The sequence below is a fragment of the Onychomys torridus genome, chromosome 15 (assembly GCF_903995425.1).
Source record: "Onychomys torridus chromosome 15, mOncTor1.1, whole genome shotgun sequence".
Taxonomy (NCBI): Eukaryota; Metazoa; Chordata; class Mammalia; order Rodentia; family Cricetidae; genus Onychomys; species Onychomys torridus.
Window position 1 is genome coordinate 17,479,219 of NC_050457.1, and position 17,050 is coordinate 17,496,268.

The 17,050-nt window shown below is 46.8% G+C and overlaps 1 protein-coding gene across 1 annotated transcript in view; it reads left to right on the forward strand.

Annotated features, from left to right (window-relative positions):
• Positions 1 to 17,050, forward strand: part of Arsb (arylsulfatase B) — a 166,460-nt gene extending 149,410 nt beyond the window's left edge. Inside the window, exons 7-8 of the mRNA XM_036207196.1 lie at positions 15,393 to 15,515; positions 16,677 to 17,050. Coding sequence (XP_036063089.1) covers positions 15,393 to 15,515; positions 16,677 to 16,942 — 389 coding nt within the window. The 3' untranslated portion in view covers positions 16,943 to 17,050. The remainder of the gene's footprint in view (positions 1 to 15,392; positions 15,516 to 16,676) is intronic.

Genomic DNA, 17,050 nt, shown 5'->3' on the forward strand with positions numbered 1-17,050 from the left:
TATCTCAAGACAGGCCTGGTTTAGGACACTGAGCATTGGGAATGTGGAAAGAAATCCACTCAGGCTGTTAGGCTGTCTTTGGAAACCTTGGGAGAACTATCTGTTGACCTTCATAGACAAGCTTCATAATTCCAAGCAGATCTCCACTTCAGGGACCTACCAGGCAGGGGTTCCCTGAGACCGAAGCTTTCCAAAGCAGATCCGAAGAGCTGGTGGCAATTCTTTACTGTTTCGTTCTAAATCAGCTGTAGAGCAGTGTAGCCATCTTGCCTGCTCTCTCCAGCAGGCTTCCAGCTTTCCTTGGAAGGAGATTACGTTCTGGCTCTCAGTTCACATGAGACCCCGATAGCCTCTCAGAATATAAAACTTCCTCCGTTTCCACTGGACCACTGCCAGGAACCAGGGGAGGCGAGGAAGAGCGGCCTTGCTGTTGGCTCTTGTACCTTTGGCAACAGCAGCACCTCATGGCCCTCACTGCAGTGATTATAGGGCATGGGTTACACTGGATCTGGGCTGTGGACGGCAGTACTGTGGGGGCTGTGCTGGGGAGAGTGCCATCCAGCTTCAGTTGTCTGCACCGAGGTTGTCACTGCTGCAGCTGGAGTGTGGGCTCCTGGGATTGAGACAGATGCCATCCCCAGGCAGCACAGAGAGGCCAGGCCTGCCTGACATCCATCGTGGCTGAACCACGGGCAAACTCCCCCTTTTCTAAATTAACTCTTGACATCATTTCATCCTTGTCCAAAAATGTGCTCAGAGCCTAGACACGTCTTTCCTGCGTGCTGGAATATGAACCGTGCCACGCAGGAAGAGCTTGGTCTTCAGTGAGGCGTTTGGATCCTCTGTGAGGATTTGTGGTTGGGATTTCACTAAATGCCGCACCGGGGGTGGGGAAGTCTTTTCTTCTTTCATCCCAAGCCAGAAAACAGACGACCCAGCCTGTTCTGTGCTCGTCATCATAATCATAGGCTGAGGATGAATATTTTTGGTTAGTTTCCCTCTTTTTATACACACAATGCCTATTTATAGCCATTTGTTGTTGGACTCTACCAATTACTTGAAAAACGTGTATTTAGAGAGAGACAGGCTGAGAATGTGAATTGGATGAGTAGCCATCGCCCTGTGTTAGATTGGCCCGTGTGCGGCAGGATCAGAGTAGGGGACGTGGTTGGCACGCGGATGCTGGGCCTGGACAGTCCATCTGTTAGCACTTTAACTAGATGGTGACAAGAGGAAATACATGCTTTCTTTTCTGTCTGCCTTATCTTTGTTTCTAAGCTCATTGCCCGCGCCTCTACCCACCACCCCAAGTTCATGTTTCTAGGGCATTCTGTGCAAGATCCTGTGCAGACTCAGACTAGGGAAGCAGATCAGGTCCTTGTTCAGTCATCCTCAGAGAACCTTCCTCTGCAGCAGATGGAAACAAATGCGGAGACCCACAGCCAGGCAGCATGCAGAGAGTGAGAGACCTTGGAACACTCAGCCTTAAGTAGGATACCTCCACCAAATCCCTCCCCTCGGGGCTCAGGGAACCCTGTGGGAGAGGGTGCAGAAGGAGTAGAAGAACCAGAGGGGATGGAGGACGCCATGAAAAGAAGGCCCTCTAAATCAGCAGAGTCAGTGCACATATGAACTCACAGAGACTGACGTATGCACACGGCCTACATGGGTCTGCACCAGTCTGGGTCCTAGAGCTGAAAGAAGTAAACCCCCCCCCATCCCTAACCCAGAAGCAAGCTCCAATTGGTAACAACTTACAAATGAACACTTAATTTTCTCCATGGGAGTCTCACTGGGCAAACCAACTACTCTTTAAGGTAGGCTGCGTGCCCAGCAGTAGACAGCCAATAGAAAACAAATTCAGCGGCACCTTTGGAGGCTCCTTATCTTGTAATGTCAGGATTTCCCCCCTTTTTTAAATCTCTTTTTACTTTATATATTTTTAATTTTTTCTTCTCTCTTTTTACTCTACAGGTCTTTTGCACATATATTATGGTTTCCAGTGTAGTGGTGTTTTTTTTGGGGGGGGGGGTGTTTCTTTGTTTGTTTTTGTTTATTTGATTGTTTTTTGGTTTTTTGAGACAGGGTTTCTCTATGTAGCTTTTCACCTTTCCTGGATCTTGCTCTGTAGCCCAGGCTGTCCTCGAACTCACAGAGATCCACCTGCCCCTGCCTCCCGAGTGCTGGGATTAAAGGCGTGCACCACCACCACCCAGCTCCAGTGTAGTGTTTTTATGGGGTTCCTGGGTATGTGAACAAGTGGGTCTCTGCATCTCTGTTTCTTGTGCCTTCTCTTGGGTTCTTTTCCTTCTATTGTTTGTTTCATCCTAGTCCAAGGTGCTAGCTTTTGCTTTATCTAACTATATTATAGTTTATTATTATTTCTTACAAACCTGCTTGTTTTCTAATGAGAGACAAAAAGGGGATGGATCTAGATGGAAGGGGAGGTGGGGAGAAACTGGGAGGAGTAGAGGGAAGGGAAACTATAAATGGGGTATGTTATGTGAGTTAAAAAAAAATCTATTTTCAATTATAGGGAGGGAAAAAAGCAGCAGCTCCCAGTGTACCTGCTGACTCCATGCTGTTCTGCTAGCCACGCCCACAGTCTCCTTTTCTGTCTCCTCACGGCAGTCCTTTCTCGTGACCACTTTGCCGTGCACTAGGCCGGTTTCATCGTTCTCTTTCCTCTGTCTCTCAGCACTGGTCCTCTGTAGCATCCCATCCTTTGCCCCTTCCTTGCCCAAGTCTTTGTCTATTCTTCCACCCTCATTACAGCAGGTAGAAGTTGGGATAAGGCACCTGGATGAGGAGTTGGGACATCAGAGAGGAGTTGCTCATGGAAGCATCCTGATGCACTGTCCAATACAAAAGATTTTTTTCTGACTTTTCTATTTCACTTGGACCACAGGGCTAACAATAGGCCTGTGGCGTGTGGGCACAAAATAAAGGCCATGCAGAGAGCAGAGCGGAGGGACAGGCTGAGGAGGTTGAACCTGTTTTCATGGCCAAGGCCAAAAATAAGAGATAAATGGTAAATTCATCTTCTGAAAATGCAAGGTTGGGCTGAAGGGGCAGTGTGTGAGGGAGGCAAGAGGGCTGGATGCTGGCCACTTGGTACTTGGGCTGGCCTTGGGGTGAGAGGCACTAAGGATTCCACAGGCGAAGAATTGCGGGTAGGTAGGTGGTGAGACCGAGAAGTCTAAAATACCCAGTGGAATGTTGAGTTCCGAGCTGGAGGAAGGAAAACATTTAGAAGATGAAGAGGGGTCTGGGAGATAGCTCTTGCTGCACGGAGTGGGGAGAGTTGAGATCTTCAGCACCCATGTTGAAACTGGGCAGACATGCCAACCGCCCTCAATAGTAGGGACACATGGGTGGCGGGAGGAGGAGGACAGGGGAATCTGTGGTTGAATTAAAAAAAAAAAAAACAATAGTAGGGACACAGGACTCCTGAGACAGTCTGGCTGGTTACCGCTGACTGAGCAGGAGGGTGCGCTCCAGGTTCAGAGAGAGACCCTGCCTCAGTAAACAGAGAACAATGGAAGAAGGTACTTGGTATCAACTTCCGGCTTCCATATGTACGTGTGCACCCCCACATACAAACACACATACCTACATACACATATACAGAAAAAAGAAAGTACAAGAGGCTGCAGAGGAAGGTCAGAATGAGTGCGGTTTGATGGAAACGTTTTCCCCCTGAGCTGGGTACTGCTTTGCTGGCTTTGTGTACATTTGCCTCATTTAGAGATGGCGGGGGAACGCCATAGGGAGAAGACTATTGCAAAAAGAGAGACATTCTAGTTTATTTATTTGTTTGTTGGGTCACCCCCCCCCACACACACACACAAGACAGGGTTTCTCTGTATAACAGCACTGGCTGTCCTAGAACTCACTCTGTAGACCAGGCCTGCCTCTGGGATTAAAGGCATGTGCCACCACCACCCAGCCAAGTGATTCTGCTGGAATCCCAGCCTGCCTGTGACTCCATCCACAGGGTCTTGCTCTGTAGCTCAGGCTAGCCTTAAACTCTGACCTCCCTCCTCAGCATCCCAGGCACTGAGATTACAGTGCCGTCCATCATGCCTGATCTCTTCAAGCCTTCATCACTTGTCATATCCACCTTGTCCAGAGCCCCACCCCACCCCATGAGTCCCTCCCAGGGAGGTGACATCTCCTTTAGACTCTCCCAACACTCCGTGTGTTTATTTTTCCTGGCAGCAAATGTGTATTGCATATTTTACAGTATGGGGTGTTTGAACAAAATCATCTCTTCACTACTAATTAGACTTAGGCATATTTTTTTATTCTGAGAATTTGATATCTAGCATATACAGTGATCAAGGTGGGTATTTGTTTTATAGATAAATAAATGTTATCAAATAAATTATTCAAGATTTCGTATAAACTCAACACGAGAAGGTCTCTACTAATCCACTTCATATACCAATGGAGATGGTTTCATTTATCAGAATAGTTCTGGGCTGACAGGTCGGGGGTAGGGGGTGACTTTCTGTGTCTTGGCTGACATCGCTCAGTTAACACTCCTGGCTAGTGTCAGACACGAACCAAATGTTGAAGTTCCCCTTAAGCCGGCTCCTTTCTGAGTACCCACTACGCACAACTCAACAGTGATTAACGCCGGACTCTGTCTAATCCGAGCAAGCCACATCAAAGCTGTTTTTTCACGAGGACGTTTAACATATCAAATATGGACTGAGTGAGTAGGTGTCAGAGAAATTGACTTTGTAAACTGAAAATCATGGACTTAGATTCATTTGAAACACATCATGTGGAGTGCATATATAAAAATAATGGGCATTTTGATTTTCCCCCCTAGGTAATAAATAACATCTGTAATATTCTTCCTCACCTTTTTCTGATTAGCTTCATGTCTGGCCTATTTTTCCCAACACTCCTGTTTCAAGCTGTAAGGATTTTGCCAAGGACAGACAGGATTCTCAATAAGTAGTGTGGGTGTTAGAGAAAACTTGCATTAGCCGGGTGAAAGTCTGGGAAGGACCAGACTGTTCCATGGCAGGCAGCGGGCAGGCCGCCCTGCTAAGTCTTTTTACAGCTGAGCACTAAGTGATGCTTGAGCCCCCCGGCTCTGAGTGTCGCTCTGTCCTGTGTCCTCCCCTGTGGGGGACATGACAGGAAAGACAGGGAATGTGAAAGGCAGAGCTGCTTGCTAAACCCCCCCTGAGTGCAGTGTGGGGTTCTTCCCCACCTCCTCCTCCTCCCTCCCAGGCCCTCCTCTGTCTCCCAGCCCTGCTGCCTCTCCCTTTCTGTATTCTCCAAGCCTCCCTCCCTCTCTCCACCCTCCCTCTCTCCACCCTCCCTCTCTCCACCCTCCTGGTTTCCAGCATAACCCTGGACAGGCTGTCTTGACCCGTGTCCTGTGCATGCCGGGTTCTCACTGGTAGGCACTGGCTGTGTTGTAACTGTTGCGGCAGAATATTCTAAAGACTGTTGAAAGAGTGGACCCCCAGGAAATGGCAGTTTTCCTAGGAATGCTGGGAAAAGGAAAAGGTGTCAGCAGAGGAGGAGCTTAGCTCTCTGAGAGAGATTTCACATGGTTCAGAACGCATCAGACCACCTTCTAGGAGGAGACTAAAACCCAGATAATGACGGGCCGTGGTGGGTGGGACCACACCTTGATCGGACCGCTTAGATGTGTATAGCCTCAGCCCTCTAGGTGAGCACCGATCTCGAGAGCCCCGAAGAAGGACTTGAGGAGTTGCTTCATCTCTTGTCCCTCTTCCTAATGTGGCCACGTTGAATGATTCTCCTTTTTCCAATTCCTGCTGTTGATCGGGTTCTTTTAATTGACTTATTGAGGACAAGTGCCTAGGTCCGGCTTGGTTCACAGGTTGTGACTCCCAAGTTCTAAAACAATATGGCTTTACTGAGCACTTGGCCTTTTCGTTTGACTTCAGGCAAGTGCCAATGAAGACTCTTGATTCCACTCTACTTTCCCCCCAAGTTTATATATGAATTAGAATGGCCCTTCTGAGGCAGTCCCTGGTGGTGTGACAGGCTGTGAGACTAAGCTGTAGAAACTAGTACTCCAGACAACAGCGAGTACTAGAGCAAGTAGAGAATGCACAGCTTCCATGGTGAGCCTGTGGCCAAGGCTCCCAGGGGGCCTGGGCAGTGAGCTCCCACATTGAACCTGTGACCAAGGCTCCCAGGGGGCCTGAGCAGTGAACATCCACAGTGAGCCTGTGACCGAGGCTCCCAGGGGGCCTGGGCAGTGAGCTCCCACAGTGAGGTAGATTTCAGTTTTGTGTTAGGAATTTCAGACAACCTCAAGAACATTTTGATGAAGACATTGAAATTTCAGCAGAAACTGTGAAATGACAGCCTGCTTGTACAGATATGACAGGATCTGCCACAGCTCGGTGCACATATCACATTCCTACCTCACACCTCAGCCCACAAAAGAAGTAATGAAATGAAAACCTTTGCATCGCCTGCCAGCCTCTCCGCTTCGTGCTAACCATCATTTCTCTGGAAAGGCCTTCTCTCCCCACCTACACTAATGGAGATTGCCCACTTGGGGTTCCTAGAGCCCCTGCCCCCCTCCCCACACTCTCTCGACATCACTCTTCATTGTTGCTTACCTGTTTACTTGGCTCTGTACCTGACTGTGCCCAGCTACCAGCACTAGCCCAAGACGTTATGTGTTAGGGCTGCAGGCACAGTTCTGCAGTAGAGCACTTAGCATGTGTGAGGGGCCCTGGGCACCCTCCCTAGTCTCTCTGTCTCTCTGTCTCTGTCTCTGTCTCTCTCTCTGTCTCTCTCTCTCTCTCTCTCTCTCTCTCTCTCTCTCTCTCTCTCTCTCACACACACACACACACACACACACACACACACACACACATCAATTTAGTAAGTAAGCCTCTGTTTCTGAGGGGACGATGGCAATGTCTAGTTCTATGCTAGCTCCCTTCTTTTCCTTTCCGGCTGACTCCTAAGCAATCAGGAAGACGTTTCTCCATGAGGGTGTGTGAATAGTTAACAAACCCAGCTGGGACTGTGCTTTTGTAAGAGGGTACAGATGGACTCCCCAAGATGGTGACTGCTTGGCTCCGAGGACAGTCACCCACAACAGTGATAAGTGCAGATACAGTGAACCAAGCTTTGTATTTGAGGGATGAAGAGTAAGTGTCCCCTGGGTGCACACAGACGGCACAGTGGAAGCAGTGGGTTGGGTATTTAGAGGAGACACATGTTGGAACTTTACAGGCACTGCACCCGGACATCCAAGGCATGGGCCGGTTAAACACAAAGTCCTCTTTGGGGCTGTCCCAGGGCAGTCACTATGGTAGCCCAGGCTGGCCTCGAACTCACAGAGATCCGCCTGCCTCTGCCTCCCGAGTGCTGGGATTAAAGGCGATTGCCACCACGGTCCAGCTGTAGCAGGAATCTTAAATGGTCTTATTAATAAAATCAAACCTGGAGCCAGGTATTGGGGTGAATGCTGGAAGATCAGAGAAGCAGAACAAGCCACAGCCACCTCACCTTACCAATTCCTCAGCTGATCTTTGTTTCCTCAGACTGGAGGCCTCTGAGTCCTTATCCAAATGAATCTCAGCTGAACTGCTTCTTGAAAGCCTGAAAGGTTCTCACGCCTTATATACCTTTCTGCTTCCTGCCATCACTTCCTGGGATTAAAGGCGTGAGTCACCATGCCTGGCTGTTTCCAGTGTGGCTTTAAACTCACAGAGATCCGGATGGATCTTTGCCTCCCAAGTGATAGGGTTAAAGGCGTGTGTGCCACCATTTTCTGGCCTCTGTATCTAGTGGCTGTTCTGTTCTCTGACCCCAGATAAGTTTATTAGGGTGCACAATATTTTGGGGAACACAATACCACCACATACGGCTGAGCTAGCGGGGCCTCAGAGAACCAGATTTGGGTGTTAGAGTAACTAAAGGCCCCAGCTGGCCCCCCAGTCCAGATGAGAAATGAATAATTCTGTTTCACTCTATTTTCATGTGGGGCTTGACCTGTGATATAGTATATACAATGTTGGTCATGTGACTAATAACTCTAATAATTTTCTAACCATACCCTGTTCCCATGGCAGCTAGTTTGGTACATGGCATCACACATTTGGTACAGTCTCAGCAGCTCATAACACCTTGACTTTGAAGGTTGCCAATCACAGGCCATAGGTTCAACTGGGATGACAGTGGAGATTCCAAAGCCCTGCAGCCTGGATCTTCATACTCACAATGCACAAGGCCCACCACCCATAAGCTTTATGTCTGACTCACATTCACCCTGTTGGCTAGGCAGTCCTTTTTATACTTGTTTTACATAGAATGAAACAGAGACAGAGCCATTCAGTGCCTTATTAAGGTGACAAAAAGCAATTGTTCTAAAGGCCTCTAAAACCCACCTCGGTGTCTGGGCTCTCTTTTAGAACTACAGGGTGGTGGTGTGGGGTCTGCTTCTACTAAAGTCCTCACAGCTTCTCCATATCCTTGGAGCTAGTGAAGAGGCCACTGTGGCTTTTTCCATCCTTAAAAGCTAACCCGGGGCACGCCAGCAAAGCATCAGAGTGGGCCAACAAAGTATCAGCTGAGGGGAGGGTGATCAGCCAGTGTAATATTTAGGAAACTTATTTTTAGGGGAAAAACCTCTATGTTTAGGTCCATAATGATTTTAAAAATAAGAAACAAGACAACAGTGTATGCACTCACATCTGGATATGTAAAGCTTTGCCACACAGCAAGATGAGAGAGAGTACAGCCTTGGCCCGAGCCCACGGTGACTGGGACATGAAACCCCGAGCGCCCTGAAGATTTGATCCACATGTGCAGCGGGTCTCCGTCCAGCTGCAGACATGGGTTGAAATCTGGTGGAAGAGGATGCAGACTCCCGGCTAGAGGCCTTTGGTTGGGGGGGGGGGGGGGCGGGCACAAGACGTACCATGTCTTGGACCTCAGCTAGAGTTTGGGTCTTTTAAACTTCCTAGTAGTTTGACTAGGAAAACACAACCAGCCAATTTAATGTTTAACAGAATTTAAACTTCAATGTACACGTTAAGAGATATTTGAAGGGCTGGAGAGGTGGCTCAGGTTAAGAACACTGGCTGCTCTTCCAGAGGACCTGGATTTAATGCCCAGCACCCACATAACCCACATGACACCCACATACATGCAGGCAAAACACTCACATACATAAAATAAAAATAATTTGTAAAATAAGATGTTTGATCTACATCATAAGTAAACAGCCTGCTCCTAAAAGCAAACAGACAATTTTTTTTTCAACTTGAGTGTATAAAAATTGAGAGTATTTGCAGCTTACTAAGCCGAAATCTTTCCTGTTTGTGAAGAACATACCTGACAGAATTCTGAATTAGATAACTCTTGGACAACCAAATTTCTGGAAGGGCTAAAGTTTGCTAAACATAGCCCAGGAACAAATTCCACTGTTAGTAAGTAAGTGCAGGTCGTTTGGATGGAGGGTGCTGCCCAGAGCTTGGGAGGCAGAGGCAAATGATCTCTGTGAGTTTGACGCTTGGTCTACAAAGCAAGTTCCAGGACAGCCAGGGCTGCATAGTAGTGAGACTCCATCTCAAGAGGAGTGTGGAGGGGAGGGAGGGGAGGGGAGAGGAGAGGAGAAGAGAGATTTAAAATGGTGTATTGTGTTCCCCTAGTACATAGTGAGTACATGTATCAGCTGTTTTTGGTCTCTTTAGTGTTGATAATGGCCTGGGAATGTACAGATGTGCTAAGCACAGTTTATGTCTTAGCTCACTTGTAGTTAAATGAATTTTACCGATAGCAAACTGAAGTGTAGGGATTCAGGAAGTTGCCCAAGATTGGACAACTGGTAATAATAGCGTTTATTATATACCTCCTACAGAATGGACGTACTGTCAAGCCATTTGAAGGTATCATCATACTTAGGCCACACAATCAATTGCAAAGTAGATACTGGCACCTGCATTTTACAAATGAGAAAACTGAGGCCAGGAAGGTCAGTCAAGACCAAGATCACACACAGCACAAGAGTTGATACTTGAACCCAGCAGTCAGGCTCCGGATGTGCCTATGTGGGGGGCCACCCCCACCTTTTTCCCCAGGGCACTCTTGAGGAGTGAGGGATAAGAGATTTAGATAGAAATATAGAGGGGAGAGAGACAGATAGAAACACAGGAGAGCCTCGGGAGGGCCTGGATCCTTATCCACCAGCCCCTTCTCTCTCTTCTAAAGGGCTCTTTAAAGGAATGCCAAGGGGCAGGGCAAAAGATCTCCCTCTAGCACAGCCAAGTGTAGACCCTTCCAAATACCTGGTAACCAGGCACGTGGTAAGTCCATCCCCTTATGCAGCCCAGCTGGATAAAGCAAGCTCAGATCTCACTAGGAAACCTCTGTGGGCCCCCACAAGCCTACTGTGTGTGTGCTGTGGGGGTGGAGAGACTCCACAGCAATGACTCTTTCCTGCATCCTCATTAGCATCAACCCTAACAGATAAATCCTTGATGTTGGCTTTTCTGTGAAATCTGTCCTCCTGTCTTTCAGCCTAACAGTCTGTCCCATCTACATCAGCTTATCAAAACACCAGTTTAATAATTCATTATTTCCTATGTATCTGGACACAAGAAATCCTTAATAAAATATTAACAGAATCCAGAAATGTATAAAGAAGATTATATGCTGTGACCAGGTAAGGTGAAGATCAGCTTAATATCTGAAAATCAATTAGTGAAAAATAAAGATTTTTCAATGAAAGAAATTACTTCATTAATGAATGATCTTTCCTTCATTGAAAAAAATCAATTAATGAGAGTCAGTAGATCAAAGGACAAAAGATGATAATCAAATAGATCTGGAAAAGCTTTTAGACAAAATGTAATACTCCTTCACTGATAAAATCACTCAAGTGTAGCCAGCATAGGAGTCTTATTTAGCTTGCTTAGAGGTCTGTTCTCAACGTCCTCCAGGAGCTGTCATAGGTCAGGAACGGAAAGGACTGTGTTATGCTCTCACTGTGTGTGTCAGAATTATATGGAGAATTAGGCAAACTAATGATGAACCAAAGAAAATGAAAAGAATAGACAGCCGACTGGTCAAGGAAGTAAACCCGTCATGATCTTACTAGAACTCCGAGCCTCTTGGTCCCCGGTCCTGATGGCCTGAATTCATCCCCAGGACCTACAGGTTGGAAGTCTCTAGAGAACCAACTCCCCCAAAATTAACCCTGCTTTATACACACACACACACACACACACACACACACACACACACACCACAAAATAAATTATTAAATAAATAGAGGTAATTTTAAAAATCATGCGTCAACATTTAAAAGCTGTGAGAACTAATAAAAACAACTTCAACAAAGTTTTGCAATGTGAGAGGAACATAGAGTCATCAATTGTTACTCAGACAGTAGACACGAACCAAACAAACATGAAACTTCATAAAGACATTTTAATAGCATCCAAAAAGAGTAAAATACTTAAATTTATATGGCTGAGGGTAGAGCCCCATGGTAGAAAATGTATTAGGTTAAATATCTGGGTGTGGTGGTGCACACCTTTAATCCCAGCACTCAAGGAGGCAGAAGCAGGTGGATCTCTGTGAGTTCAAGACTAGCCTGGTCTACATAGTGAGTTTCAAATTAGCCAGGGCTACAAAATGAGACCCTGTGTCAAAAATAAAAAATTGGTTCTTTAGTTGTACCAGCCACATTTTATATGCTCCACAGCCACATGTGGCGAGTGCCCAAAGCATGGCCTGGCACAGACACCATTCCACAGTCACATGTGGTAAGTGCCCAAAGCACGGCCTGGCACAGACACCTTTCCCAGCATTGTGGAAAGTCTCACTAGATTCCCAAGCTTTAGGGACAGACTCACCCCATGTCGGCAAGGATGTTGCTGCGGATAAATGGGAGAGGATGGCCTTTACACTGAATGTGTTCTTGATTCCTACCTCTCTTCATAGACAAACACCAGTCCCACATGGGCTTCAAAATCAAATAGAAGAGAAGGGTGTTGGATTTTCACCCATGGAGGGCTTTCCAGCGACTGAAGTGGAGGAGGTCCCAGAAATAGGCTGATTCCTACTGCTGTGTAGAATTTCAGGGTCACTTTTTATGGACTTATTTGATCAGACTAGACATTTTCAAATTGAAAGGAGCCAGAAGTGAGAGTAACATGCCATATACTCTCTGTTCACATTGCATTTAAAAGCAGCCAGAAGCGTCTTTGCAGTACAGAGTTAAGTCAGCAGGTACCTTGGAGCGAGGAGGGAGTGTTTGGAAGCCCTGCCATGGGTCCTGAAGCCCTGGTCATGGTCAGCCTCTTGGGCATCAAGCTGTGCACCTGTGAACTAGAGGGATGTAAAAAGGTGTCTGTAAGAACCCCTTTCTTTAACACAGAAAAAAAAATGGTTCTTGCTGATTACATCCTTCATGAAGATAAAAGGTTTTTTTCAAGAATTTTAGGTGGAATAGGATTCAGGAATGGGGATATTACAGTCATGAGGGCCAGTTGTTATGATGGAAAAGCATGGACCTTTCAAGTGGTCAGTTCTAGACACAGACCCCAAAGAATCTTCATCCCTTGTGCATAAGAAGTAGACATCAGTACTCACTGTGGGATCACCAATAACAGACACCAAATCAAACAGCCTGGGAAAGGGGACAGAGAAATCGATGAACAAGATGCAGTATTTTGTATAGTGAAGTTAACATATATGCACATATATAATTATAAAACTCTAAAGAGGGAATGATAGTTACAGAATATGTATAACACACGTGTACAATGTGGATATGTGTAATAACACACATGTAGGGTGTGAAACAGTGCTGTGCATACTCTTTAGTGCACCCACATGGCCCTGCGCTCTGAAGTGGATGAGAATGTTCGGAAGCCATAGCAGGAGCAGCACATGGAGCAGTGGATGAGAGAGCTGAATGGAGGCCAGAGGAAACTTCAGCTTGAACCTGACCAGTTCCTTCCATCAGCAAAGCAGATGGGAGGCTGGTGATGACTCGGTGGGTAAAGGCGGCTGCCGCCAACACTGCCGGCCTCAGTTCAACCCCCTGGATCCATCCACATGATGGAAGGAGAGAGATGACTTTCAAGTTGTTCTCTGACCTCCACATAGCACAGTGACACATCCGAGCACATGCATGCACACACTCACACCCACCTATGCACAAGTGCACACAAATGTGCACAAAATCAAAGTGTAATAAGTTTTTGAAGCAAATGTGGCAAAATGTTAACATCTGTTCACCGGTGGCGGCTCTAGGGTGTTAGTATCCTCTGACCTCTTTGTTCAGTCACTCAAACTGAGAAAAATAAAGTTGAGATAATAGTATCCTTCACCGCTGAGCCTTCGACTTGTTGTTTAGGTATTTTCTGTTCCTGTTTGTTTTAGGAAACAATGTATATAAATATAAGTAGGGCTGAAGTAGCTGTTACTTTTCTTTTGTTTACGTTCACCAAAACATGCTTGTTTGATTTAACATCCGAAATGTTTGCTATTGCAATGTGGCTTGTAGACAAACTCTGAGGTGAGGGGTGAGATGAGAGGATCATGTTATAGCACAGCCTGTGTGTCGTGGACCTGCTTCCTGTGACCCACATCATCACCCACCTCCATCACTAGAAGCATCTGTTTGTGTTACAGCCAAAATATTTGCAAGCAAAGAAGCAAGAAATCAGAAAGGTTTTCCTTGTGGGTGCTTACGACTGAAACCACTGATGTGTACTGGGTCAGTGCCCAGACTCTGAGTGTCTCACAAGGGCTGAGACTCACCTTTTCCGTGGCCTGTGGAGCCTGCGCCAACCCCTGCACTGAATCCAGGGAGCCTTGAAGCTCTACAGAGATGGAGGAGACGGCACAGCCCATAAAGTCTGCTTTTATTTTTGATTGATTGATTGCCATTTGCCCAGCCTGGTCTTGAACTTCCACCTCCCTCTCATCACCTCGGTGGAATGTACAATTGGTTGTTTTGGTTTGGGTCGGCCATGCTAGAGCCTTGAACATGCCATGTAGGTGCTCTGTAGCTGAGCTACAGCCCCAGTCCTGTTCAGTTCCATTGTTTTGAGTGTGCACTTTTACAGACATAGCCACACACTGTGACAATTACTCACTGGGCTGACCGCCTGTTCAGTGGCCTTCAGCATCCCCCAGACAATTGCCTTGACCATACTTGAAAAGTTAACAAGGAAATGTAATCTTAAAACAGACTAGATATTGCACAGTGAGGTCCAAAGTGGGAGCTTTTAAATATGTAAATATGTACTCCCAGGCATGAGTACACCCATCCCTTACCCTCAGGGTCAACCAATGTCCTCAGCTAAAGTTGAACTTGACTTTACATAGTGCGTTTCTCTCCGCTGAAGATGAGAGAGGAAGTTAGCTAAGGAGGAGAGACTGGGTGTGCTCAGCTTGAGACCCTTTCCGGGTCTAAGTTCAGAGCCAGCTCGTGCCCTGGATGTATGTAGTCAATCTGTCATCACTGTGTACTCTAAGAGAACCCTGGGACTGCCCAGTGAGCTCAGTGGTGGTGGCTGATTAAGTCGAGGGTCAATTATTAGCAATTCTTTTCACTGTGACCTGAAGCTATATCTTCTGTAGGTGATTTTTCAGTACAAAAGGTCAGTCTGCCTAGCCCGTCTCATAACTGGCTCTAAACTTGAGGTTGGGGTGAGCGTTAATGACTGTTCCCTCAGAAACTTGATCAATTGCTAAAAGACCTTAAAATGATTAATTAAAATAACCCATGCTATCTCCTAATAGTTTATATGCCCATCGTTATTCTGTTGAATAGTTAAAAGCGTTGCTCACTAACTTTTAAATTTCATGACTGGTTTGAAAATAAATGTGTCCTTAGTTTTTTGTGGTGTGCTGAACCTCTCCTAGCTTGAGTCAGACTTCAATAAAATGTTCATTTATAATTTAATATGCTATCTGCAAAGGTACAAGCATTCACAGAAAATGTATTTCACTTAAACATTTAAGAGTAGAAGCACATACATACACACACACACACACACACACACACACACACACACTCACGCATACACAATGCCCAGCTCAGTTGCTGTAACAGACACTGTTCTGCACATGGCCTCTGTGTCTTGGCGGGAGGCAGTGATTTTAAGGATGGATTAGTCTTCTAATCTCTTTGGGGTTTCCTTTCTATTTGTGGTGGTTTGTGACTGACATCTAATGTAACTATACTTTCTGCTTACATTTAATAGAAGATTCATTTCTGTGGCAGGACAGACATTTGCGCTCTGGTGTGGAACAAAAGCTACTGCTCTGCAGGGAAGATATAAAATGTTGATTTATAACGACACAGGCCAATAACAGCAATCTAATTCTCTCAAACTATTCCTTCCCAGGTCCTGGCAAGAGCACGGCTGCCGCAAAGAATGACTCTTTCCCTTTAGAATATTCCGCCTTTAACACATCTATCCACGCTGGGATTAGATACAAAAACTGGAAACTCCTCACGGGCCACCCAGGTAGACTGCTCAGCTCTCTCCAGGGAGCTGCCAGAGTGGGGGCTGTGTTCCCATCCTTCCTTTCCTCTGGGGACTTCATTCCCTGGGCCATTTCCATAGAAAGGGAGATCGATTGTCACCACTGTGTCTAAGCCTTTCCCCTCCTTTCCTAGCTCCTCAAGGCGCCTTGCCAAACCTCCTCAGTCTGCTCGGACATCTGAGAGGTTAACTAGTCCTTCAGATCTTTTATGGTCCCTGCAGATCTTAAGAAAGCAGCTCTCTACTCTGAGTTTCATGGGCTCTGTCTGGTCCGTATCACCCAACTTCTGCTGTTGTGGTGGTCTAAGTAGGCTCCCCACCAAAAAGAACAGCAAAAGCTCACCAAAATGATGGCTGCCTTTAAAAAATAAAAAAATAAAACATTCTCTCTGAGGCTGGGGAGAAGGGGAAAGGCTTCCGCTGCTCAACCTGAACCTCCTCTGAGTTTGGGGTTTGGGTTTGGTTTTTAATTATCTGTAGTGCAGGTAAAAGGAGAAAATCCCACTGCGTACTTCACAGACAGGTATGGGTTTCAGACACGTGTGCCTGTCAAACACAGCACACCTAGCTAGCCGAGAAGCCCCACCAACGCTGGGGCTGGGGCGAGAGGCCGCTTCCCTGACCCCATTCTCAGAAAGGGACATCTCCGGCATGTTTACCCGGGCTCCGATGCAATGTATTAGCATGCTTAGCTTGTGAGTGTTCCTGGTGTTTACAAAGGTAGTTCATTGTTTGGGATTGTCCCATGCATTGCACTGTGCTGTGCTTGCTAAATCCTGGGAGTATATTCATACCGGCCCCACCCCCCCCCCCCCCCCCCCCCCGCTGCCACAGTGACAACTAAAATCCCCTTCCTGCCGCCATCCCACATGTATTTTTAATGTCCCTCATTGTAAAGCAATAGGATCTGTCCCATTAAAGCGTGGGAGTCATATTCTGAGACAAATCTAGAATGAACACCACGAGACACGTGGTTGGGGTGTGTGGTGTGTGTGTATGTGTGTGTGTGTGTGTGTGTGTGTGTGTGTGTGTGTGTGTGTAACCATACCCACAAGCCAGGGCAGCCTTGTCCCCCAGATGCCCTGGGATTAGAACCCCCCCAACAGTGCCTCACCCCCACTGACGTGTCATGTCCTTTTCCAGGCTGTGGTTACTGGTTCCCGCCTCCATCTCAATCCAACGTTTCTGAGATACCTTCGCTGGACTCGTCAACCAAGACACTCTGGCTGTTTGATATCAATCAGGACCCTGAAGAAAAGAATGACCTGTCCCAGGAGCATCCCCACATCGTCCTGAAGCTCCTTTCCCGCCTACAGTACTACCACAGACACTCTGTGCCTTCATACTTCCCACCCATGGACCCACACTGTGATCCCAAGGATACCGGTGTGTGGAGCCCCTGGATGTAGGGTCTCAGGGGAGGCTGGAGCACATATGTGCAGGCTAGACCTTGGGCCCCTATTCTGCTGGCTTCTTTCTTTCTTTCTTTCTTTCTTTCTTTCTTTCTTTCTTCCTTC